This window comes from Harpia harpyja, chromosome 20 (assembly GCF_026419915.1).
Source record: "Harpia harpyja isolate bHarHar1 chromosome 20, bHarHar1 primary haplotype, whole genome shotgun sequence".
NCBI lineage: Eukaryota > Metazoa > Chordata > Aves > Accipitriformes > Accipitridae > Harpia > Harpia harpyja.
Genome location: NC_068959.1, coordinates 3,572,458 through 3,598,625, shown reverse-complemented (window position 1 = coordinate 3,598,625; position 26,168 = coordinate 3,572,458). Strand labels below are relative to the sequence as shown.

Here is a 26,168-nt window from a genome sequence, read left to right as displayed (position 1 = left end):
TTGCTTTTCTGCTGGAGGACCGCTTAATTCTCTTAACTTGCAAAGAAGGTGCTGCATTTCACCAAGCATTACTTCATCCCTTTTCTGAAAGGCTTGAGTGGTTGCTTTTTTCTTCACCAAAAATTCAGACTTGTCCCGTAGGTTGGGTTCCAAATGGTTTCTGGAGAGTGCTCAGTCTTCTGCAGTTTGATCTGTTACAGGAAGAAGTGCATACTAAAAATAAGTGCATCTGAAGTGTCTTTTTTTAGTGTATCAGGAACTTTTGCTTTGATCACTATTAAAAAAACCAAATCCTTTGCTGTATAGAGTAGTTCACTTTAAATTCCTTTCACTTGCCATTCTCTGTAAATGTTTTTGTAGACAGAACTTTGTGTCTTAATTGACACCATTCCTTCAAGAGTAATGACTTTGCCCTATTTTCTGTTTTCCCTGTTACTTTAATTGGTGTGACTCATCTCCTGCTCTGGGGGGGAGCAGTCAGTCCATTTGTTCAGTTTCTGTATACAAATGCAAGCAGTTGTTAGTAAAAAGTCAATGGAAGACGTTAAAAGTCACTCCAGTTTTTGCACTTTTCCCCCATAAATGCACTGTGACTGCCTGTTTGAAGATTGCATTGAGAATAATCGCGTTGTGAACAAAAAATTGTTACTCTGGAGATTGGCCACCAGCGGTACTAACCAGCTAAAAGCGGGTTTGGAAGATTCAAGAGGAGAAAGAAAACTTCAAATATAAATAATTAGTGTCTGATTTAGTGGTAGCTGATTGATTATTTCACCTGAGCAAAACTTCCTTTACTTCAGACTGTGATGATGCTGAGCATAACTCGGATTTGTACTTCTGCTGGAGATCAGTGTTGATGTTTCCTCCTTCACTACACAGACTGGTGAATTCCATGAAATGTGAACTAGGAGTAGCTGGAAATCCCACAGTGTGGTAGTTCAGTATTTTTTTAAGCAGGATAGTTAAACCCAGTGTTCAGTGAGGAGGGCTGACAGTGGGGTTTAAATTGTCAGAAGGCAGTTGTGAATGAAACTCGACACTTTTCTACAAACTGCTCTAAAAACTTCCCCTTTTTTCTTCTGTTTCTCAGAATTTGGGTAGAGCAGAATCTGTTGTTGGACAGATGGGGGAGGGTTTTGAGCTTTCCATATTGTGTTTTACTTAAGTCACACTTAATGATGTCCTATCATTTGGCCATTTCTCTGAATTTGTATATCAGACTGAAGTCAGCACCATTGCTTTGTGGAGGCCTGTCCTTCTGAACTAAGGGGTCATTAAGTCAAAAACAAGAGGCAAAATTGCACTCCTACCCAAGGAAATATTCAGTAACTTTTGGTTTTGAAAGGAAAAATGAGACCGATTTGAAGTGTATAGATTTGCCAGGTTTTTTCCCCTTCACACTCTTCCTACGCCTTCTGCCGGTTCCCCTGTGCTGCTCTCTTCCCTCCTCCCACGGCCCACTCTCTGCCGATGGCCTCCTGGCTGGCCATCCCCGATGGCTGAGCTGCGCTGGTGTACCTCTTCCGCAGAGCCCTGGAGAACGGGGCTGGCTGCTGCAGCAGCCCCAGCTCTGTTGGTGACTGACAAGGAGTGCTGCGTGTGTAGGTGGATGTTTTCTCCAAGGTAAACCAGTGCATGTGTTTGTTGGCTTGTGCTTGTGTCAGATTGTTTCCAGCTGCTGACATTTGCATACATGTTCAGTATCCCTGCTTCAAATGCTTGGGCAGCTTTACCTATTTTAGAACTTCTGATAATAGCCTGGAAGGATACTTGACGCACGGGCAAGTGAAGGGAGACAGAGCTAGTTACCTTGTTCTTCCCTGTGTGTCTGGATGATAATGGAATAAATTCTGCCTTGGGGAAAAAGGTGGTGAGTGGACATACTGCTGATGAAAGCTTTGACATTTCATCTGCCTGGTTAGTATCAGAAGTCCATCTGGAAATGTTAGTAGAGAAAAGATTTCTGAGAGTTGCTGATACCTGCCAATCCATGCTTCCACATTTCACTTCTTTATAGTGGTAAATTTAAACACTGAAAGTCATTTTCATAAAGTAATTGTGCGTTAAGAGCCTGAGACAAAGTCTTTGCTCTGGCAATTTAGAAGTTCAGCCTGAATCTTAAAGGCAAAGGATTTCCTCATGTATAATACAAAACCAAAACTGTTATGCAAGTGCCAGGTTTATTTTGGGCCTTTTTTCATAGTTTGGTAAACACGTTCCTCTGTTTTTCCCCTCTCACCCCTTCATTTCTGCAGCAATACTGGAGCGCAGTTCCTGCTGTCTGAGAAGCTGTGACGTAAGGAGCAGGAGGGGGCTGAAGGATAAAAGTGCTTGTTCATTTGGGAAAAGTGGTCTGTAAGAAGAGCTAAGTGTGATCAAAGCACAATTTTGAATTTCAAATTAAATGCTGCTCCAAATTCAATTAATTGAAGGTGTGGCTCCACTCTCACCATTTCCTTATGCACCTGTCACTCATTTATCACTTCCTCTAATTGCTGCTTGTTTTGTCTGTATGCTGAGCACTCATGGAAACTCAAGATCTGTTTTAGGGGGTTTTGCATAGGTTAAAGCAAAGTTTTACCAAGAGAAACAGCTTTTTAGTATTCCGTGGGTTTTGCAACCATATGCATGGTTTATATGAGCTTAGATTTTGGAGCAAAATGTTGGCAAGCAATGGTTTCTGAAGCCCTCTAGAATGTGTAGGGTGCCTTCTGTGCACTACAGCGATTGCTACGTGGAGTATTGGTTCTCTGCAAGTTCCAGGAGAAAGTTGGAAACAGGTAAAGTGTTAAGTAAAAATTACACTGGACTGTGTAGAAATCTTTCAGTACTCGTGAATACACTAAAAAAGCCCTGCAGAGTAAGCAGTTCATGAGTCATCACACTGTGGTTTTTTAAGAAGTTATTTCAGTGCTCTAATTCATTTGGCTCTACTCCTTCTGGATGAGAATAAAGGCAAGCTGCTCTATTGAGCAAGGGACCAGAGTTCTTTGGCATATATACAGGAAAAAAAGGCTGAAGCATCACTTTTGGTTTTAAATTAAGCAGTGCTGCATGTTTCAGCCTTTGAAAACCTGTGCTGTGGCTTAAAAGCTTTATTCTTGAAGATGGGTTGAACTACAGCTCCTGATCTCTTAATTGCTCTACGTTGAACAGAACTGCTTTTGGATGAAGATTTAAACTGATTGCTGCTGGTGTATAAAACATTAATCACTAATAGTACCTAAATACTGTATATACATAATTAGCCAACATATAAAACCAGGTTGGACATAACAGCTTTTAGAATAGGAGGGCACTGTAGCACTGGAACAGGTTAACTGGTAAGGCTGCAGAATAGCTGGTCTTGGAAGTTTTCAGGACTGGGCTAGGAAAAGCCACAGCTGAGCTGGCACTGGGGCTAGTGCTGCTTCAGGGGGGAGAGTGAGGTCCCTTCCAGATGACATTTCTGTGTTTAAAACAGCATCTTAACTCGGTTACGGTACGCAAGACGTGGGATCGGTGGTTATCCTGTTAGCTCATTCATCAAACTGCTGTGAAGCTGTCAAGACTTTGGTTGTGGTTTGCAAAACATCAGCAAAAAAAAAAAAAAAAAAAGGGCGGGGGGATGTTCCAAAAGCTTCAAACCAGTATTCGTTCATATTTCCTGACCTTGCCAATGCCTGCGTCATGCCACCTTATGCCGCCCTGGGACTGGTGATGGAAGAGGAGCAGCATGATTAGGGGTGAGTATCCTGGATGAAAACTTGCAGGCAGGTGCTTCTGATGAGAAGGCTGGCTGTTTTGCAGATGCTTGTATCATTGCATAGGGTTGTATAAATCAAACTAAACCTTTGCTATTTGGTTTTCTTGTTGACTTCTGTATACATCTTCCTCATCAGATTTCCCCCAAGCACAACTGGTTTCATTGGAGGGGTGTGGTTTTGGCTTTTTTTTTAATTTTCATTAAATATATAAACTGTTTTCTGGATCATGCTTTTGAAAACAAAAGTGCTGAACTGTCAGAGGAGTGTACTGTTTAAACTGATAATTGCGTGATCAGTTGGGCTGAAAGGCTTTACCCTGGCTCCCAACTGCCTTTATTTTTCTGGCAGTTTGAAAAAACACCCACCACCACCCTGCCTAACCATAAAACCTGCTGTGAAAGCCCCTTCTTTATCGTAGCCATCGGTGCGAGAGTGGCCAGTCACTGCTGCTCTCTTCTGCCTCGTTTTCTAAAGAAAAAGGGGGGGCCTTGGAGGAGCTTTGTCTGAGAGGATTCTACGGTGCTCATTCCACGCTTGACCCACTTTGCAGGCAGCTTCGCTCCTTTTCCAGTGCCACTTTTGTCCTCGGGGAAGAGGAACGCAGCCCGCTGCTGCTGAAGCGGGGACCCCTGCCCAGGAGAGGGGATGCCGTGGCTCCCTGGGAGCCCGTTCTCCTTTCTTCCCCCTCTCAAAGAAAGGCTGGTGATGGGTTCTGCATTGTGTCTGGTTGTGAGTTTATCTAGCTTTAGCTCAGCCATCTCAAAATGTTACTGGACTGTCCCTTTTTCCCTGCAATCTCTTTAAAAATGGTTTGAATTAGCCTGACTTCTGAAACAAACAGTATTTATTCCCATTGACTTCGAAACCTCAAAGCAACTGTTCTTTACCGTCTGTGGCATCAGAACCAGTCCAGAATCTGCTTTTTGGACTGTGAACAGCTCCAAGTTTGAAGACTGGTGCCACGCAACCCTTTAGAGCCAGCCCAGTTCACTTACTCGCATGCTTGGTTACGAAGGATATTCAGGATTTTATACCTTGCCACTGAAAGCTGCTCTTTAGGCCGTTTAAAGCAAGTCGACTCTTTCACTCAGCACGCAGAGTACAGACGACCGCACCTATTTGGGGATGAGCCTTGCTGACCGCTCCCTGCTGCCTCCCGTCCCTCGGAGCGAGCCCCGGCGCCACCGCGTGGCTGCGTCCCGCGTGTCCCCGCCGGGACCGTGACCAGTGTGCCATGAGCCTGCAGGACCGTGACCTGTGGGACTGTGACCAGCAGGGCCATGAACTGGCAGGGCCATGACCAGCAGGACCGTGACCAGAGTGCCATGACCGGCAGGGCAGTGACCGGTGTGCCGTGACCAGTGGGCTGTGACTGGCATGCTGTGAACTGGCAGGGTCGTGGAGCCATTTGGCTGTTGGGAAGGCTCAGGTACACGCTCTCTGTAATTTGGCAGCCTCAACAGGCTGGCGGTGGGTGACTCTCACCCGGCAGCATCTTCTTCAGCGTGAACGCAGCCACAGCAACCACAGGACCCAAGCTTGGCTCCTTCTGAGCAGTCCAAATAGCTTCAAAGGATGCTAGGGCACAACTGGTACAAAAATTGGTCTGTTAAGTACGTGGAGGTGAGGTGAGGATGAGGTTAGGAAGTAGATGCCGCATAATGCGCTTGAGGTAGGTGTGTTTCTATTTTTAATCTTCTCCCCCCCCCCCCAATCTTTAGTCTTCTAAACTCTCTTGAATCCCTGTAGTTATGTAAGGGAAATATGACTGTTGTTAGAGGAAGAAACAGAAGCTGATAAAGAAAAAACAGTTGGTGTCTGCTTGACAGGATTTGGGAATTGAGTTTTGTCAGTCTATCGGTGTTAATTGGACTCTCATCCAACCGGTGGGCTCTGCCACCCACCCTCCTGCGTTGCTGGGCTACAGCTTGGATGAAAAGCGACACCTTCTCAAGGATGCTCCTGTAATACGAGTTTTGATGAAGTGGAAATGCAATAATTAGCTTTTTCCAGAGTTGTACTGAGAACAAATTTTCCTCTTCTGCTGCTGCGCTGTTGCAAGATTGCTTTAAACAACAGTGGCACAGGCCTTTGAGCTCAGCAATGTCTTTCTACCATCCATCTCATGTGAATAATTCTGATGTTTTCTGATTTTACACTGAACCAGTCAGTTTAATTTTTTTTTAACTTGTTGATGCGGCTACTTGTTTTAAAAAATGTTGCTCATCTTTTGGATTCCTGAAAAAAACAGGCAGATTTTTGCAGCAAGTCTCATCCTCCCCTGCATGTAGGGGGGATGTTCCTGTTCAGACTGGATGGTCACACCTCATTTTCCAGCAAACCATACCTGTCTCTCTCTGCTAGAACAGCTGTGCTCTCGAGACCCTCGAGTCTAGCCCTTGCTGGCCACCCATCCCTGCGGTTCAGGGACTCCAGGCTGAGTTTTGTGAAGTTTCCCAACTTGTCGATGGAGCAAAGCTGAGCTCTTTCAAGCCTGGTTCTCATTAGGCTTTGGCAATCCCACATCACGCTTGTGGTATTGAAAAATAGTCAGTGTGTTATCTCCATAGTCTCTAAATTGCCACCGGCAGAAAAAAACCAAACAACCCAGTTTCTCTGTAAAAGTGGAGAATGTGAGGTGTTTTGAGGGGTAGGGGGCACAGTAAGTTTTGCCTGACAGAAATAGGAAGAGAATCCAAGGTTGTGGAGCAGATGCAGTGCTGTGTCCGGGAGGCTGCTCTCTAATGTTTGGCGTGTTCAAATCCCCTTCCCCCTGCGGCTGCGTCGCTGCTCCACTGGCTTCGCCCGCAGCCCAGGGATGCTGCAAGTATGTAGGTCAGAGCTCTTCTGGATCTGGTAAGCGTTAAATCAAGCTTGTGCTGATCTTGGTTGCTCCAATCTTTTCAGGTATTTGCTTTAGTGTTCAGCTTCCCCCTTCCTCCTCTGGGTTCTCAGTGGTAAAAGGCCCTTAATTGCAATTTATCTGTGGCTGATACATGGTGCCGTTATCTTTACGGCTCAGGGTGCCAATCCTTAGGTTTAGGATTATTTGCATTGCAATGATTACCCATGTGCGTAACAATTGAAATTGGGCCACCCATTTTTTGAAAAATCTTGGTCTTTGCCTTGCAGCTTTAGTGAAGTATGGGTCTTTTGTGTTATTAAGACTGACTTACTCGCAGGACTTTGGCTATCGACGCTGCAGCAGCTGCTTTTTCACCACAGATAACAGAAAGCATCTGGACTAGCTGGGGAGCTTCATTGTATGATATGTAGGGCACAGTGGGAGGTGGCCGTTGTGTGATTAGAGTCTATCTGTGACAGCCGTCTGCTGCTTTTTTTGGGTGTGGGGTGTTTTTGTTGTTTTAACTTCCCCAGACTTCTAATTCAACAGCTAAATTCAAAGTCCATCGTGGACTGAATTATCTCCTTTAGAAAGCTGTAGACAGCTGTATCAAGTATAAAGCTCATCAATAGTATCATTTTGAATTAAATTCATACACAGACCATAATTAAGCATGGAACTTAGCTTTCTGCCTGTTCCTAGATTTTATTAGACTTGTGTAGAGAGCAAACCCCACCCCCCTCCCCACTCTGCTGAGCCTGATTTGCAGTCTGAGAGCTTGCGCTCACTGATCACAAGCCAGATCAGAAACCTTGGCCTTTGGCAACATCGGGAAAGGGGATTTAGGATTTGCAGATATGTTTTCCACAGACCACCTTCTGTCATGGTCTGATCCCCTAAGCCAAGGAGTTTTAATATAAAATAAAAAAAGCACATGTAAGGAAAATGAAGGCAGTGGTGTTTCTTTTTTAGTGCAGTGAATGTGGTTCTCAGCATTGGAGTATGAGATGGAGTGACTGAGGAGGAAAGAGGTAAATGTGATGATGGTACAATCAAAAGGTCACATTAGGCATAGTTTAGAGGCTTCGCACATCTACATATTTTTTTAATATATATATATATAAAAAAAATGATAATTAGGTCCTAATGAATGGTGAACAGCTTATCTGGTTACTAATACCAGGAACTTTGAGAAACCTCCGTTAGCATCAAAGTCTGCTGTATAAGCATCACCTGACATCTTTGGATGATCACCCAGCTGTTACGAAGAGTTCACTGAAGCGCATGTTCCAGAAGCACACAGTGATTCAGGCTGGACAGGAGCGCTGAGGTCCTCTAGACCACACTCTGAATTTAGAACCATCTTCAAAGTCAGATCAGGTTGCTCAGAGTCATCTTCAAGTGTGTGCTGTAACTAACAAGCTGCTCGGCATCCTAAAGCCTGTGAAACAAGATTCCCAAGTCAGGCAGTTGTCTCCAACAGTCCTCTGGAATTCATACAGAAACCTATTTAAGTGATACGACCTGATGTAGAATAGTCTTACTGTCACCTGAGTTCTAAGAGGTTCTTCCTGGCTAAGAATCTGTATTTGTGTTTTCCATCTCTCCAGAGAGTCAGCCCTAACCAACAGACTATTTACTATACTAAATACTTCTAATATTTGCAGTCTCACTGCTTATGGAATGAGTGCTGTGTATGACTGCACAACACAGCACCCCGAACACCTCACGGGTCCTTTGGTGGACTCATACCCTGGTCTGCCTTCCTCACTGAGCAAAAACCTTCAGATCTCTTTTTTTCTGAAAACCTAATGCCTGTCGCTATCTAGCACATACTCTTGACCTTGCAGGAGATGTCACCTGCCCTGGGGTACAGCACCCAGGTGGGGTGGTTGTGCTAATGCAGCACTGCTTTGGCTGCATTTTGGTGGTTCCTAGCTGCTAGTCTGCTCCTCCGGCCTGGTGGCTCGAGCAGCTGGTGTCTGGAGATGCTTTAATGGGGTCCGGCCGTGGGCAGAGCTGTACCTACCCAAAATTCCTGGTGGGGTCCAGGGTAGGTGTTCAGTGACTGCTAGTTAGACCTAAATCCGTTTCTAGCACCGTGAACTGTCCTGAGCTGTTGCTCATGTATTGCCGCTTGAAGAGAGCAACCTGTTGTTCTAACAATTTGAAATTCGGCAGTTTTTCAGTGTAGTTTTTTAGTTAAAATGTTTTCTGCTGCCTGAGTAGCCACCGAAGGCCGCATTTTGCTGTATTTACATGTGAGACGCTACCACAAAGAGAAGCAGCCTTACCCAACTCCTCGCTTCAGGTTCCCCCCTTGGGGGGTACCAGCACCCCCCGGGCCTTGGGCTTTCTCCCCGTGAAACCCCGCTAGAAAGAAAACACCCAACGTGGTTTTTTTGTGACCAGCCTGCGTTACTCCGAATTACCGTTTTTGAAGCACACACGATGACAGCCGTGCCCGCGGGCCGGTTGTTTCCCGAGGAGGGCACCGGGCCGGCCTCCAGATACCACAAGGCCGCACCTCCACCCTTCGCCATCGCGGGTGCTTTCCACAGGGACGCTCCGCTCCCCCTCTCTGGGGGCGGCGGCACCGGGCTGCACCCAACACCCTTCCCCGGCCCGGGGTCTCCCCGATCCGGGGTCTCTCCCCCCCGCAGCACCGGGCCCGGGCCGAGACCGCGGCGGCCCCTCAGGAACCCCGGGGGGGGGGGGGGAGAGGGGGCGCCGCAGCCGTTGGCCCGCGCGAGGCGCCCCCGCCCATTGTGCTGCTCCCGGGGGCGACCGCGCCGTTGCCTGAAAGACCCAAACGGCCGCCTCTCCGTTCCCTCCCCTCGTTTCGGCTCCGCTTCTCCCCTCCTCACCCCGCGGAGGAGGTGCGGATCCGTTTCTTTTTTTCCCGTCGGCAGCGCTTTGCGCCGTTCGGGAGCCGGGGCCGGCGTGTTTTGTTCAGGCGTTCGCGGCGGGCAGCCCGGCGGTTGCGAGGCAGCGAGAGGCGGGTCCTTCCCCCGCCCTCCGCCCGTTCCCCTCTTTCCCCCCGCCATATAAAGCCGCCGCCGCAGTTGGGCCCCGACCGCCGCCGCTGCCGCCAGGTCTCCTCAGCGCCGAGCCCGGACGCCGCCTCCTCCTCTTCACGGTAAGGCCTGCGAGCTCGGCGCGAAGCACGCGGTGCGGTTAGGGTGGGGATAGGCGCTTGAAGTAGGCGGTTGGGCCGCGGGGCCCGCTCGCTGAGGGAAGAAGGCCCGGCCCGGCCTGGAGCGGGTGGAGGACGGCTGTGGCGGCGGAGCTCCCAGGTCCGGGGAGGATCGCTGAGGGGGGCGGGCCGAGGTCTGAGCCTTTCATGGGTAATGTGGGGCTGCGATGCCCGCCGGCCCCCCTGGGGGGGAGCGGGCGCCGTCTGCGGGGTCTGGTAAATAAAGCAGAGGCGCTTTCCCCCCCCCCCCCGGCCGCACAGCACCTACGGAGCCGGCCCCCCCCACCCCCCGCGGCTGTCAGACTGCTCCAGGGCACCCCCGGTATCTCTCGGTAGCGAGGGGAGCTCTGGAGCGGCAGCGCAAGTAGAACGGCTCAGGTGTGACTTTATGAAATAAATGCGGCGTTAGAGCCAGTGATATGGGGGGGGGGGGGGGAAGGAGCGGGCACCCATCCGGAATGGCTTCAGGAGGCACGGAGTTCTCTGGTAGGGCTGTTTTAGAGGGCTGAGATCTGCATTTCAGGGTATACATGCAAATTACCGCTGTAATTCTTGTTTGCCTTTTGACTAGTTCCCAGGCTGTTTTGCTGTTGTCGAATAGAGCTTTTAGGACTGGTCTGCTTAGTCACCCGATTGTGTTGCTATCCAAGGCCCGTCTATTTTCAGAGCTGTATTGCAGTTTGCTAAAAATTACTTGTTTTTTCTTCCAGGAGACTGAGCTCTGTGGTATAAAAATAATGAAATTTGGATGAAATCCTGATCTGTTATCAGTGATAAGGCAGTAGATTAACTTCATTCCACCTGATTCAGACTCCTAACAATAACCTGAAGGTCTTGACAGAAGTGGGCTTGGGTGATACAAGGGTCTGAATGCAAATATTCATGCAGGGGCTGCACTTGTTAAGGCAGCATCCCTGTCTCTTGTGCAGCATTATGTAATCCCAGACACAAGCACAGAAAAGCTGGCATCTGAAGCTGGGTTTGTTCTTGAGTGTTCTCAGACAATCACTGCAAGAACACATGCATTAAATCTCAAATGTATGCCTAGATCACTTTTTTCAGAGCATTGTTCAAACTACCAACTTGGAACTGTTTTAATCCAAATTTTATTTTCATGGATATGTGTGTATATATATATTTTTTGTATCTTTGGAACAATCTTGACTGTGACCCTCCAGAACACCCATCTTAATTAGAAGTAGCACTGTCATATAGGGTTACATTACTGTGTAAACATTAACTAGCTACTCACTCTGCCAAATGGAAATTAAAGCAATGAGGACTTCAAGCTGGTGTGAGCTGCTTAATAACGTGCTTTGGCTGGCCTCCATTGGACTGGGTTTGTTGCAGTACTGTCAGGCTCAGCCATACTGATGAGCTGCAGGAGGCATTTGGAAAGGCATAATGTAAGTTTGCTGAAAGTGGTCCAGCTAATTCAATTTTGGTAGTTGAAGTACTAGTGTAAGGAGCTCAAGTACTACTGTAAGGAGCTAGCATGTGTAGCTCTTGGCTTTGGTGGGGGGAGAAAATTTCAAAATGAAATGAAATGAATTTGAAATTCTTTGTTCCTAGAGCTTCTCTTTACAGTGCCTTGCAGGCTATATTTACAAATACATGCTTTAGAGATCTTTAAGCAGGTAACTTGAGGGGGAGGAAAAAATGAAACTATTGCAATGGTCTGCTGCTAACAAATATTTTGAGTGGTAAAGGAACGCATCCTACTAGTTTGTTGAGAACTGATTTATAACATTTATGTGGCCAGGCAGTTATGTTTATCATGTCCTTCAAGTCAGTTGGTTCAAGTGCAGTGATACCCAAACAGACTTCATGTGTAGTTTCAGGCAGAATTTGTAACCTACTAGCTGCTGTATCAAGTGCATTTCTTCTGAGTTCAAGTTGTTAAATGTCTGGAAAGATGCATTCTTCTAAAGTTTGATTATTTTTCTGCTAGTGACATCTTTGAAGTCTGCTGCTTCTCTTTATTGTTGGTCTTATCACAGTTTGTTTGAAAAACTTTGTTAAAATGCATAGTCATCTTGGTCTTTCCTAATGCTAACAAAGTGCTGATCTAACTTCCTACTTTGTAAAAGTAGTATTGAGTGCTGAAAGTCTTCCTTTTAGTGGTATATTGCTTTTTAATTTCTTCAGAGAACCAAATGTTTTTCTGAAGGAAAGCCTTTGATCCTGAGTAACCTGGTCTGTCTGACTCTATTTGGAGCAAGGGAGGCTGGACTAGACTCGGTCTAGAGGGGTTTCTTCCAACCTCAATTTTGTGATTCTGTTCCAGAGGCTATTGTTTGAAAACTAATTTGAGATCTGACTTCATTTGAGTAGTCAAAGCAAGTAGCAATTGTTTGGATTTGAAGACAAGTAGTGTTTTGGAAGTGTTGTTGAAAGTTATTTTGAGAGACAGATAGCTCTAGTGTTGCACTGTAAAAAATATAAGCACTACTGACTAATATATTTTGTGTATTTTTATGCTTTTAAATTAAGAAAAAAGTTCTCAAGTTGGTGTTAGGATTCTATCAGTCCTTAAGCATGAGGATTAATGAATTTAGGCCTGTTTCAAGCAGTGAATAATCTGAGTGTGCTTTAAGTGGCACTGGGCTATCTGCTGTTGGTAAGAAACAATATAAATAGTAAAGGTAGTGTACATCTCTGAGTCAGCTAAACTTGTAACATCTGCTGAATATTGTGTGGAAATAACTGTCCTTCTTTTGTAGATGCCTTCAATTAAACTGCAGAGTTCAGATGGAGAAATCTTTGAAGTTGATGTTGAAATTGCAAAACAGTCTGTAACTATAAAGACTATGCTGGAAGGTAAGAGTATGAAGCCTTGAGGATCACTAGCTGGTGCAGAGATAGCAGTGTGTTCAAGGAATACTCTCCTTGAGCAGGAATTGTGACCGAAGGAGGCAAACCAGTACTGTGCTGAAAAAGGATTCCCAGGCCTGTGAAGCAGCTTGCTGCCCGATGTCGGAACAGCTGGAATAATTGCTGCTGTAGCTGAAACTGTTTTGGGTGGATGTGCTCTTGCAAAAAGCTTAAAGTTCAGTCCTCTTGTTAAGAGTGCTTACAGGGAGGCTAGTAAAATACGAACACCCTACTGCCTTGCCTACGGTCTACTTAATTTTTGTAAAAGTTAAGCAAACAGAACATCTAATAATATTAAAACCTAAGTCTATTTAATCATACAAACCAATCTTACAATGTAAATATCTTTCAAGTGGGGTGCGAGATCATAAACCAATGAAATGAAGAAAGAGCTGAAGTGAAACCTATATTGTGAGCTTATGGATGCAGTTAAATTATTTGGGATAAACACTTAGTTCTGATCTCCTGCTGACATAAATTTGAAACAAAAGAACTTGAGGCGGGGGAGGGGAAATCTGCCAGATGGCTAGGATACAGAGCGAACTGTGTCTAATCCCTCTAGTGCAAATCCTCATTGTTTACTGGTGGTTTTTTCCAGTTTTTGGGTGTATTCATGAATTCACTTAGGAAAAAAAAATCTTTCTGTAGATGCAGTTAAAATTATGTTCTTGGGTATAAATCTTTGGTTGTGACACCTTATATGTAAGAACAATAAAAATAGGGTTGAAATACTCCAAGCATTGAACACTTTCATTCTGTTAATAAGATGCTGTTGAACATGACTAGCAACATGAGCAGGAAACATAGCAATTGGTTGGAATACATTAGGGAGAAGAGTTCTCAGTTTTCTCATGCAGAAGCTGTGTCACTGCCTGTGTTTAGTGACAGTCAGGTGTTGATGAAAAGGAAGTTACACATGGTAAGTGTTGTAAGATAGGCACCATAAACTAGCCTCTTCCTAATCTGGGTGAAAACCAGTCTCCTAGTACAGATGAAATACACTTGCAGTACAGCTGATTAAGCATTGGTTAATAAACAGTGTTTTGTGTGTTGGGTGCTGCAGCTGAAAGGGGAAGAGCTGGAAGGTGGGGTTCTGTCGAGCATCATGGGACCACCAATGAAGTATCAATTTTCTGATAAGATGAAATTGCTGTTTTGGAGGTGGTGGGGACAAGTTGAGCAGAGTTGACTAAATGTGAGATACTGCTTGAATTATTTCCCCATGCCAACAATTTTGGACTGGTCACTTCTTACACTAGTGTCTGCCACCGTGTTGAGAGTATGCATTTGAAGTTTCCATTAATTGGTGACACATGCTGTACCCTTTAATGTCAGTATTTTAGTTTCTGAATCTATGAAGTTAGTTATTCCAAACAAAAAGTAGTACTAATTAATACCCCACTAATAATAATAGTAGTTGACTTGCCTAAATACAGAAGTACATGCTATTTTAATTGTGCACAAATTTGATCAGTGGTGATGGTGTGACAGTCATCTGTTCTTAAAAATTATGTTCCTTGGTGATGTAGAATTGGTTTGTCTGTGTATATAATGAGTGAAGGTCTGTGTAGTTGCTCAGTTACGTAACTAATTACAAGATGTTAATTTTTGACAGCTAGGGCGTCATCCAACTGTTAGCATTTGTGTAGTAAAAAAAGCATATTCTCTAATCAAAGATGGCTAATGTGGTATTTATTCTGTGTATCCAGTCCAAATGTTAATTACGTTTTTCTCTCAATTTTTACTTTGATTCCTTAATCATATCAAGGGGACAAAATGACAAACTATCCAAATCTGTCTTGAGCATGCTGACAAGCTTTTAAAACAAGGAGTATCAGAAGCATGCTTTATAAATTGTTTTTTATTGAAGGATTTGTGCTGCTGTCCTAGCATGTGAACTTCTTCAGCTGGTAAGAATCAGTACAAGTCCTTCAGAGGCCAGGTAACTGGCATCTCTATGGCTGCAGTATTTACTGCTCCTATAGAGGACAAAACATTCTCTACTTACCACGGTAGAATTGAATTCTTAGATAATAAATTGAACGGGAGAGCTCAGTTGCAACACTTTGGTTTAACTTGTGGATTGAACTGTTGAAAGTGGTAAAAAGTAACATATTTGTCTGATTCTTCAACATATCCTATTCCGAGAACACTGAACTAGCAAGTTCTGCTTAGCTGACAGTTTGTTGATGCTCTTATTTGATGAGGTAGCCTTATTAGCTACTTAGCCTAAACTTGGTATAACCTAGTATGTATAATGCAGCCATGGCTCCACAAAGCCTCATTGAAGCTTTCTAAAAGCTTCTGACTTCACCAGTTAGAGATCCTTTGCTACCAATCTGTTAAGCCTCAGTGGTGTTAAAATAGTGGAGAACTGGTGAAGAGGCACTGTTCAGAGAAGAGTAAATGGTTTTGCCTGCCAATTGCTTAGTCATCTTTCCATTTTTAGATTTGGGAATGGATGATGAAGGTGATGATGACCCAGTCCCTCTTCCAAATGTTAATGCAGCTATCTTAAAAAAGGTAAGATGCTGAAAGTGCTAGTGTTGTATGGCAGTAACAAAATGTGAAATGCATGTTGGAGTTGGGTGTTATGAACTATTGTATTAAAGGTACTTTTCATGTGCTAGCTACAAGCTTAACCAATTTGAGGTCCATGAACACAGGCATCTAGGGTATCTGAGAACTGGGGTGAGGCTGGCAGGCAGATAATGGCAGAAGACCTGCAGGGGTGACCTGGAACAGCAGCTGGAGGCCAGACAGGCTTCCTAAGGTGTTGAAGTGGTGCTGGACATCTGTGCACACTAGTATTTCATGGTATTAAAGCACTGATTTTAATTGGATTCTGTGAACTGAGGTGGCTGTTTGAGATCCAAGTGTTAGGAGAAAGCATTAAGGGACGGGCAGTGGTGAGACTAACTGGCAGTAGCCATGCCTGTGTAGCAGTTACAGTGTGTGAGAGACACTGTGTGCACTTGGTATTAAATTCAGTAATAGACCATGATTGTGTTTGGGTCAAGTGAGAAAAGCAAAGAAGTATGTTGCTGTCTTCTAAGATGCTTTTTGCTCTGCAGTAGAAAGTGTTGTGCCAAAATAAGCACTGGACTGTTTTGGGGTAAATACAGGGTTAGGAATTATTTCCTAGTGAACATACACATAAATAACTTCAAACTTGTGAAGTTTCTCGGGTTGGCAAAATGGAACAGGGCTTTACTTGCAGTAGATCCCTGCTCCTTTTAATTGTCTGGGTGATGAGATTGCATGTTCTCAAGCTAGGTTGTTTTTTTTAAAAAGCAAAATTTTGCCAGGTGAATTTTGTACTGGGGTGAACATGTCCTGCTGGTATCTGTGACCACTCTAGACTCTTCCCCTACATAGTATTTTGCCTAATAGAAATTATGTTTCTGCAAACAGATTAAACGCCGCAAAATGAGGTTTAGGTTTTCTTTGTACAGTCTTATGTATGTTAGCACAGGGTTGAATAACTTTATAACAGCAGCAGCTGGCTTTTCAGATGGTAAGTAATTAACTAGCTACTGCCTCAGATGGGATTCTTGAAGGTGGTTGTACTCCGGGATTGGGGATCAATTGTTCTAAAATGAAAATGTGGGGTATTGGAGCATGTTCATACAGGATTCTAATATTAATCTAGAGAAAAAGGTTTATTTCTTCTAAAATGAAGTTACGTTATAGTTGGGGCCTAATGGGAGAACCATTTGGATAAAACTTTAATATCAAAACCATAATTAGGTGATTCAGTGGTGCACCCATCACAAGGATGATCCACCTCCTCCTGAGGATGATGAGAACAAAGAAAAAAGAACAGATGACATCCCTGTGTGGGATCAAGAGTTTCTGAAAGTAGACCAAGGAACGCTTTTTGAACTTATCCTGGTAAGTATGTTCAAGAAGTGTAAAGGCTATGCCTGTGAAGTGTGGTCTGTTAGTACACTTTACAGATAAAGTCTTTATGCTTCTTGAATAACTTCTTCATTGGTGGGGAGAGGGGTGTGGGAAGGGCAAGTAGTGCTGGCAAATACTGGCTGAAATTGTTGAGGATGTTAGAATGCTTGTTAACCTAATGCTAGGCATTAATCTATACTTGCTTATTTATCAATTAATATACTTTTCTTCATATGGAGTCCTACAGCTGTCTTTATTCTTGTGGCTCTTGAGTCTTAGTTGAGGGCTTATTACTAGAAATGGAGTTCTGAGATCTGGATAGAAATTAATATCTAGCTTTGACTTTTAAAATTTGTACCTCGTATGGTACTGTGAGCCAACATTACTTGTCTTAGCTAGTTAACAGTACTTCAACGCTGAAGATCTTGGATGTTTGCAGGCTTCTGAAAGCTGTTTGTAAAAGGAGGTGCTGGGGCGGGGGGGGCCTGTCTTTCATGGTACAAATGACTTTCCCTTCTGTTTGGCAAGCAAGTTTTAGGTACTGGTGCTTCAAGGCTGTAGCTAGAAGCTTCTCAAAGTGCAGATGATCTGTTTGCAGTTACAGTATTCTACAATTTCAGTGTAAGCGTAACTTTGGGAGTACATCTACAGAGGCAGAATATTGATATGGAGGCTTTAAATTTGGAAACTGTTCTACAGGCTGCAAATTACTTGGACATCAAAGGTTTGCTTGATGTCACATGCAAGACAGTTGCAAACATGATCAAGGGGAAAACTCCAGAAGAAATTCGCAAGACATTCAATATTAAGAATGACTTCACTGAGGAGGAAGAAGCACAGGTACTTGATCTGGGTTTAATTATAATTTAGCTGGTTTTTGTGCTGAATTACTGTGTGGTGCTTCATAATTTAATGTGTGATGCAACTGACTTGTTAACAATAAATGTAAACTAATGGATCGACTCCTCATAATTGGGTTGCTACTAGTGCAAGACCTTTCAGTGCTTGCAGCCCATTACCTGAAAAAGTCAAAACAAATCCTACTGACTTCCTAGCTCAAATGTGTGTCTGGTAGGAAAGCATGTAGGATTGTTTGTGGTAGCCTTAGTTTGCTGTTTTGGAGCTGGAGTAAGAATGCTGATGTGTTGTTGCATGTGGCTAGAAAGGTAAGATGCTTGGATTCCCTGTCTTTATTGAACTCATCAGTCTTAGAACTTGAACAACAAACCAACTGCAAAATGCAGAGTTGGGAAAGATCAGAGCAAGATGCCTTGTTTAAATACAAAGGCAGTGAATTGTACACTTTAGTTTGTCTTCAGTGCTATGTCATGAAAGGAGCGGTTTAGTCTTAAGCTAGTCCATTTGCTTTACTTGGTGGAAAAAATTGCAGCTTTGATCAGATCTAGGCATGAGAAATAAATTTCTAGGCTTATATTGATAAATTGGTCAGTTTGGAAGACTGACTTTCTAATTACAAACCCTGCATGAAAAGTTAAAGCTGCTTCCAAGTTTATGCCTTTCTGCAGTAAGTAATCCTGAATGCTTATGGGAATTTACAGTTAACTTTTAGAAGTTCCCTGCAACTTATTAATAGTTAAAATGTTCTTTCAGGTACGTAAAGAGAACCAGTGGTGTGAAGAGAAGTGAAGTATTGTGCCTGACACTCGAACACTGTAAGGATTGTTCCAAATACTAGTTGCACTGCTCTGTTCATAATTGTTAATATTAGACAAATGCAGCAGCAAATGAAGTTGTGTTAGCAGGATATTGTTCCCTTTGCATGTGTAGTGTTTTTTTTGAGTACAAATTTAAATCTTCTGAGTTTTTACTAGTGTAATTGGATGTCTTTTTACTTTACTCTGCGATGAATAAAACTGAACCAAGTGTGGATTCTGTACGGGAAGTAGCACTTAAGGTTATCATTTTCATTACACTTTTAAGCTGTTCAAGACCAGTTACAGTGCTAAGGATTGACTCCATTGTAAATAAAACCACCTATGACTTCTTCATCCAGAAGAACAAAACACTTGTATTTACAGGGTATTGATAGCTTCAGAAAGAAAAACAAACCAGAATGTGTCTTGGGGAACTAGGTAAAATAAAAAAAGTTACTGGATTTCTTCCAAAAACATTGTGGGGAAAACTAGTGTTACTTAAAGCTATATAACTTTCAAGATGGTTCTTGTCCTGCATTTAAAAAAAAAAAAAAAAAATTGACCACTTTCTTGTCCTGTTAGTCTTGCCTTATAGACTAGTGAAAGATGTGATTTAGAACTAAGCAAGCTCCTGACAGTTAAATTTGAATACTTCAACCATGTCTTGAAGACCTGCCTCTAGCTGGTAGCAGATGAAAAGTGTGTTGCTTTATGCACAGGATGGGTGTGTTTTTATACGTTACTGTTAAAAGTGGAATCCAGGTTTGACCAAAAAAATGACTGACATTACCAAAGTTAATATTATCGACCTGTGCATGCCATTAGTGGCTGGTTTTTAGGCAATTTTAAACAACCCTTGTGATGTAGCTCTTTAAAACATGGTTTCATGTGTCCACAGGAAATCTTATGCCTCTGTATGTGATACTTCAGATTGTAGAGACTTAATTATTGCATACAAAGCTAATGCAATATCAGGCTTAACTTCTTTGGACAAAGCCACTTGCAACTAGTTAAACAGTAACTGGTTTTCTGATTTTTTTTTTTTTTTTACAGTTCCCTTATAGGGAGTAGGGGATGGTTGTGTGGTAGATCTTTGAGGTGTGCTCTTAGCTTGTATTGCATTCCATTCTCTGTATAAACCTTAGAGTAGAATGAACCTTAATAAACATACTTATCTCACTTTAAATATCAGTGTTTCACTTCTGAATTAATAAAGGGCTTTTAAACTTTTGTTTGCAAATGGTTCTAGTTATTTGAAACTAGACAACCTTACTGTCACTTATTACTGAGTGTACAAATAATTGCACTGAGGCAGTGGTTAATTGAAATAAAACAGATGTAAGTATTTTGTTAAATGACTAATGCAAGCCACTAGTCAGACCCAGTGGGCAACTTCTCAAATTAAGTTGGAGGTTAAATAGCAAGCAACCCAGTGATGCTGTGAAGAGGCTCAGGCTTCACCAAATAATTCTTGATGGCTTACCAGCTTTTAGGTAATCTTGCTTTAATGTAGCTATTAATGAAAGCAGTCATAACTTGCTCTAAAGCAGCATTCAGGCACATGCTTTGGATGTGGCTGCTGCTTGCATCTGCTTATTCATGAGTGTGCTGAGCCTGCCTTTGTGCTGGTGTGCATATTATATGGGCACATTGTAGATATTATTTTGTCAGTGGGCATAAAATACCCTGGTGCTAGACTTGGACATGGTGAAGCCTTTCCAGCATCCTGTATTGCAAATAATACACTTCAGTTTAAAATTGCTACTAGAGAAAATCTTTTGATGACAATTCTTTCTGTGGCTATAGTTGTAGTTTAATATTCAGCTTATCCTGGATTCTTGGAAGAAATAAATCCATCTGTGTGTGAAGTTAGTGTTCCAGAACATACTAGTTTCATCCTTGGAGTGCTGTGTTGCTAACACAGAAGCCTAGACTATAATTGTGTTCAATGGTAGAAGCCTATATAAATTCCTGTAGGTGCTTGTCATCAGACTAGGATCCAGGGTTGTTAGCAGCTGCTGCCTCCTGTGGTGCCTCGCTGTGCTGTAGGATGAGGAAGAGCCAAAGACACATAGTTTGTCTTCCTCATTACCTTGCTGCTTTGTTTCCCATACCTGCATAAAACACACCCGTGACCTTGTGGTAAGACTTGCTCATTATTGGAACAGCTTGCCTAAAATGTAACCCTTGGTGGTCAAATGCTGTAATGGTGGAGCTTCAGCAGAAGCTCCAGGGTCGTGCCAGCTGGCTATTGATCCTGATGTAAGCGTGGAGGTACAGCATAGCAGTGTGCAGAAGAAAGGGCTGGTCTGGGTGCTCAAAGCATTACATAGCTTTGACAGATTTTAATATTCTTGGTAGTCCTGGTAGTTAGGATTCCAAACAACTTATTTTCTCTAATTGAAATTCCCCTGTAGTACTGTGTCAGACTTCATCCAGATTCAAATTCTGTAGTTGCCTGACATGTATGTCAGTATGAGAAAACACCTTTTTTTTTTTTTTTTTTTTTTTTTTTGTTAAATCCCTGGAGGTACACCCTCTCAGATGATTATCCACTCTAGTAATATTAGTGCTAGGCTATAGAGAACGACGTTCTTTACGCAGGTACTGAGACAGCTTGGCGTACCGTGCGGCTGCTGTATGGATTCTTCTTTCTAGCTGAACCTGATAGTTGCCTGCTGCTGTCATAGGCACCAGCTGTGTACTTTGAGATTCCTGAAAGGGGTAGAGATTGTCTGGTTTCCCACTGTTAAATTTTATGTTACTGTTTAACTTGTATGATGCTGTCTTAACCTTTTTTTTTTTAAAGTCATGGCATGATCAGGATAGCTCTTCTTGGCTAAAGTGATTACGTGTGGGGGTAGGGAGAGGGGGAAGGCAAGCTATCAGTAGGGATTGTAGAAGTAGGTATTTTTTCTTAGTCTTGGTTCACTATTTTGGTCTTACCCATTGAAGACTAGTGGCAGTTATTCTCAAAACCATTCATACATACAAATGCTGAAGGGGAAAAAAAAAAGGCAGGAATCCTCTTGAATTCTATCAAATAGTTAGTTGAGAGTTTGATAGGATTATAACTTCCAGTGGCCTGTTTTGAATAGCCAGTCTGGCAATTACTTTATTTATAAAGCTATAAACATATTTTGAACATAAAAGCCAAAAAATACAAACTCAATGAAGTAAAAAAATTACAACAAATGGTGGATAGTCATTGGACAAATGAAAGTACAGCTGCAAAACATTTATCCCTGCTACATACATACAGTGGTTTTACTTGGTTTAATGAAGTGGTACTTCCATGACTTCTACATTCAAACTGATTTCAGGAATTAAAATATGTATTTGAGGAAGAGCTGAAATTGCTGTAAAAGAACTAAAAAAAATTCTTGTTGCGATAAAAACTTAAGGGCAAAGTTTTCCTTCTGTTAAAAAAAGAGTATTAACACAAAATAGTGACGCTTCATGTAGCATTTCTAAAGACACTTTTTTGGTATTAATAAAAGTAACTTTGTTTTGGCATTGGTTATCAGCCATGGGGCACATAACAAAAGTTGGTCATGCTCACTGTTTTGTCTTGGAAATGGGCAGCTTCAAGTTCTTATCTTGTGTGTTTTGGGGAAGAAAAAAAAAAGATTAAATTTCCTCAGTTACACCAGTATAAACTGACCATGTTAGAGGACGCCAAGCAGATATTTTGAGTTTACACTGTGGTAGCTGAAGCACAGGGTAAGGTCTGGCTATAAACCTGTATGTATAGAGCAGAGCACAGGGTCAGAACAACCCTGTCAGAAAATGTAACTGCTCCGGCTCTCTGGCTGTGGAAATGCTTCCGTGCCGTGAATGCACGAGGAAAGGCTCCCGCAGAGGGGGGGCAGTAGGTTTCACTAAGGACATTTTGCAGGAATCGGATGGAATAAAAACAATGAGCGGAGGCTGTAATACAGGTGGGCCTTTTGCTGGTCAGTGTGCCCTGAACCAAGGCAGGCATCCACAACACCACGGAGGGGCCAACGTAGCCTTGAAATAAATGGGTGAAAGTCCCGGTGAATTCTGAAATGAATGACGGCTGGTCTGTGTACGCTAGTACTAGTTGGTCCTTGGTCAGGTTACGCAGTTTAATACTGTTCAGGACTTTCCCCTAAATTTCCTCGGGTGTTTATTTAGACACATCTGCTTTTTCTTTTATACCTGCCTTTGCTTTGCTGCTAAGTTACATGTTTCATCCAACCACAAAATACCGATCGGGTATTAAGTTATGCCAGCTTTACACCCAGTGTTGAGTTAGTTACACTAGGCTGCTGTGGCTGATTTGTCACCTGTGGTGTTTACAGTAGCTGACACTTCTACAGCACCTTACATCAGAGGGTCTCAGAGTGACAAAAGGTGAGCTGAGACACAGCTCCTTTTTTTAAGCAATTTTTTTTTTTTTTTTTTTTTAATCAAGTGATAAAAAAGAGAGTATGTCAGATCTGGGAAGAGTCTGCTGAGTTCCTCTGTTCAGCACTGGAGCATGTTGTTGTCTAAGCTTGCTAAAATAATTTAAAAATGAGCAGATTGCATATTGATCTAGTGCTATATAATTAACCCTCTGAGTGCAGTAAGTACATGACTAAGTGTACAGTTGGCAGTCGGTTCAGGTAATGCTACTTCTCGAAGGGTTAAAATGATTCTTTCAAACTTCAAAATGACTCTTTTCAAACTTGTCAGGTTTGTGCACGTAGCTCTCATTCAGTGCTTCTGAAGTTACATTTACACAGGAGAGGAATAAACTAATAGGTTTAGATCTTCTAAACTAAAACTGGAATTAAAAAATCTACACTACTATAAGCAAAAGTACCTAAATAAAGGGAATAAATCCAAAGCTGCTCTACAGACTAATCAGTTTTTTTTTTTTTTAAATTTTCAATCTGAGGCATAAACTGGTTTAAAAAGTTATGTTTAGTCCAATGTAAAAAATTAGGGTTTGTGTTTTTGCATTAAGAAAAAAAAATATAAAAATATTTTGTACATTATAAAGGTCATCTTAAATTTCTTGCAGTTCTACAATAATATTACTACATAATTTGTATTCAGTACTCTAAAACCTATTCTGTAAAGTAGAAAAAAATAGACCCCCCTCTCCCGCTCTGTGGTGTTATTTTTCTCTTCAGCAGTCTAGAATGTATTTCTTTCAAGCAGGAAAAAATCAGCACTGGACTAGATGGTGGTCTCTGTGAGAAGTCTGTAAACCTGAAGTAAACCCAGAACTTGGATTAATTTAGGATTTACGTCGGTTCAGGGAGATCACAATCTGTCCGCAGGTTTTTTTTGTTTCTCAAGCTCAAAATGTAAATAAAATACCAGAAACTGGTAAACGTTTTCAAGCTGGAGAGAATACATTAACATTTGGCATCATCACGGGGCTGGAGGGAGGATCTTCTAGAAAAAGCTAGAATAAGGTTTTTTTTAAAAAGTTGCACACCAAATCATGAAAAAAAGGGTTCTGATCTTGCCGAGGTGCGTACAGACGGACGCCTGGAGCGAAGAGCAGGCTCGTGGGCCGTTCTGCTGCCGGGGAGGAAGGGGGGAGCCGAGCTCCCACCGCTCCTCCAGCCCCTCCACTCCGCAGAAGGCGGCTTGTTGGGCCAGCACGGTCCTCAGCCTTGGGTCAGCCTGCCCGCCCGCCGCGTAGGTGCAGAGTTAGGTCAAGGCCGTAGTAGCAAAAACTGATTTTTGGGGCTTTGCCCAGGCTATCTGGTGAGATTTCTGGCCGTCCACGTCTGCGGTGGACGATTCCTACCAGCAAGGGAGACCCTGTACCTGACTGACGCGGTGAGCAATCGACCGTCGGACCTTCCAGCGGCCGGTCCGAGCTCCTTTCGCTGTCCGGTTAGTGCTCCCTTTCCTCTGCCGTGCTGTACGCTCGCGGAGTGGGACATGTCTGCAGAGAGACCTGTTACCTGTAAACAGTATCTTCCTGTTCTCAAACAAGAAGTTTAAAAAATTCACGTCGTTGGTTTAAGTATTTCCTTTCTCTATTATCTGGTCAGATCAGAAAGCTAGCGTCGCTACATTTAATTTTCAGACATAAGGGCTTTTAAAAAATGCTCCTATTCCAGCTTTTCCAGCTCCATGGTGTAATGGCTACGAGAGATCTGTGAGTGAGTGACTACACTTTAAAGCAGCTCAGAAGGCAGGGAGAGGAAGCCAGTGTTAAGATTGATAGCACCTACCATCTACTGCAGCAAGCTGGGGACTTTGTCTCTGCTTTCTGCCATACTTGAAGATAATGCAGTTAAAAAAAAAAAAAAAAAAAAAAGAAAAACCCCAAACAAACAAAAAAAGCAGCACAGGGCAGGGACAAAAGGCTTGTTTACTCATCAGCACTTTAAATTTTGGCAAGTACTTATTTTTTTACCCTTTTTTTGAAATCACTTTTCTGTCTTTAACACCCCCCCCCCCCCCCCCAAAAATACCAAATGAGTTTTCCAGCATCCTTAAGTCATCCCGTCACCTAACTTTGCACGTTTTTACAGTGAGATGGGGAATTTGGACAGGCCTCTGGTCCTTCTCAATGGGCGGCGAAACCAGGTGGGAGAAAGCGAAGCGCCCAGCGTCCCGGCCAACGCGGCTGGGCGCGCGGGACTATGTCCCCGTGGAGGCCAGGCTGTACGCTGGGGACTCTGTGGGCGCAGAAGAGCACCTGGTGGTGGTCAGTCTGGAGGAGCAGGTGGCGGTTTGGAGGTGAGCGGAGACGGGGAAGGGCTCGGGCTGTTCGCTGTGTGCGGAGTCAGCGGGGGCTGCAAGCTTGTCTGAAGGAAAAGCAGAGGAGATGCATTGGAGTGCGTCCAGAGGAGAGGGAGGGGAGTCTATAGCACTTCCATCGGAAGAAACTGGGCTGGCACAGCGTCCTTCTCCTTGTAAGTACCGAATGCACTTCTTTTTCCTCCTAAGAACAGTGAAGAGAGTTATCTGTGAATAAAGGGCGAGTTCACGGTCACACACCAGGCGTAAACCAGCGCTCGGCGCAAACCGGGGCACGCAGCCAGCTGGGGATTCGCGGCCCTCCACCTCCCCTTCCCCGTTCACCGCGACCCCCGGCCGGGCCCGGCCTTCTCCCCCTTCTCCCCGGCCGGGGTCGGGGTCGGGCAGCGACCCCGGTGGCCGCGGCCCCGCTGCGCTGCGCGGCTGCGCTGCGGCCGCTAGGCGGCGCCATAACAGCGGCCCCGCGGCGCGGCCGCCGGGGCTGGGGGAGAGGCGGGAGCTGGGGGGGGGGGGGAGCTGCGCGGGCGCGCACAACCGGCGCCGGGGGTGGCGGGTTCGCGTCCCGCGGCCGCCCGGTAGCTGGACACCGGTGGTGCTGCTGCTGAAAAAACCGCGCTGCTCTGTCAGCGGAATTCAAATGGAAAGACTTCACTCACGGAATGAGGAGAGGAGGTCATAAAAACAAGAATAAAAATAAAAAAAACAGTAATGAAAATAATAATAAAAATCAATGCAATAATAAAAATGGAAATAGTAGTAAAAAATCAATAATAAAAATCAAAATAAGGAGGTCATTTCTCACCAGCCACGCTTCTCTGCTTCTAGGAGGCTGAGCGGGGTGAACATGCTCTCACCGAATTCAAGACTAGAACGTTCCCCCCCCCCGATGCATAAGCCTGCACCCATCTCCTGCAGAGCACACACAGAGCACACGGGACACGCGTGTGCGTGGGGTGTTATGGGGCAGGTTGGCCGACGTGCCATGGCACAAGGCCACGGTGCCGGCAGGTGCCCAGCAGACGGCTGCGGCTGCTCGGACAGGCTGTGGTCAGGAGTGCCAGGTCACGCGCTGTCAGGACACTGCCCTCCACACCATTTTTGGCTTTTCTCCTCAGGCAATGCAAGTCAACCCAAACTCTTAAGGTCTTAAGAGCCCATTTCCTAGCACCTTCCTAGACTTGTGCACAGTATCATCTACTTAGCTCTTC

At 43.9% G+C, this 26,168-nt stretch overlaps 3 protein-coding genes across 12 annotated transcripts in view; 1 reads left to right on the top strand and 2 right to left on the bottom strand.

Annotated features, from left to right (window-relative positions):
- Positions 1-104: 104 nt before the first annotated feature.
- LOC128155056 (WAS/WASL-interacting protein family member 2-like) lies at positions 105-9,638 on the bottom strand. Of its 3 annotated transcripts, none has more exons than XR_008239512.1 (3): positions 9,024-9,638; positions 7,846-8,032; positions 105-191 (listed from the first exon to the last, which is right to left on the bottom strand). XR_008239512.1 is itself a non-coding variant. In XM_052816556.1 (2 exons), exons 1-2 carry the CDS (start codon positions 9,636-9,638, stop codon positions 8,006-8,008), a joined length of 642 nt encoding a protein of 213 aa, XP_052672516.1. In that variant the 3' UTR covers positions 7,354-8,005. The 3 variants fall into 3 exon arrangements, 1 of the variants encoding a protein (XP_052672516.1); XR_008239511.1 differs by lacking the exon at positions 105-191 and adding an exon at positions 7,354-7,607; XM_052816556.1 differs by lacking the exon at positions 105-191 and having other exon boundaries at positions 7,354-8,032.
- On the top strand, positions 9,632-19,449 carry SKP1 (S-phase kinase associated protein 1). Its single transcript, XM_052816557.1, has 6 exons — positions 9,632-9,730; positions 12,511-12,607; positions 15,111-15,184; positions 16,412-16,555; positions 17,264-17,404; positions 18,176-19,449. Exons 2-6 carry the CDS (start codon positions 12,511-12,513, stop codon positions 18,209-18,211), a joined length of 492 nt encoding a protein of 163 aa, XP_052672517.1. The 5' UTR covers positions 9,632-9,730; the 3' UTR covers positions 18,212-19,449.
- Positions 19,450-21,307: 1,858 nt separating this feature from the next.
- The window catches only part of TCF7 (transcription factor 7), a 75,153-nt gene continuing 70,292 nt past the window's right edge, over positions 21,308-26,168 (bottom strand). For 4 of the 8 annotated variants that reach the window (XM_052816547.1, XM_052816546.1, XM_052816550.1 and 1 more), the window contains one exon: positions 21,308-25,144. In XM_052816547.1, the coding sequence (XP_052672507.1) occupies positions 24,841-25,144 (304 nt within the window). In that variant the 3' untranslated portion in view covers positions 21,308-24,840. The remainder of the gene's footprint in view (positions 25,145-26,168) is intronic. The other 4 variants (XM_052816552.1, XM_052816551.1, XM_052816553.1 and 1 more) reach the window with 2 other exon arrangements.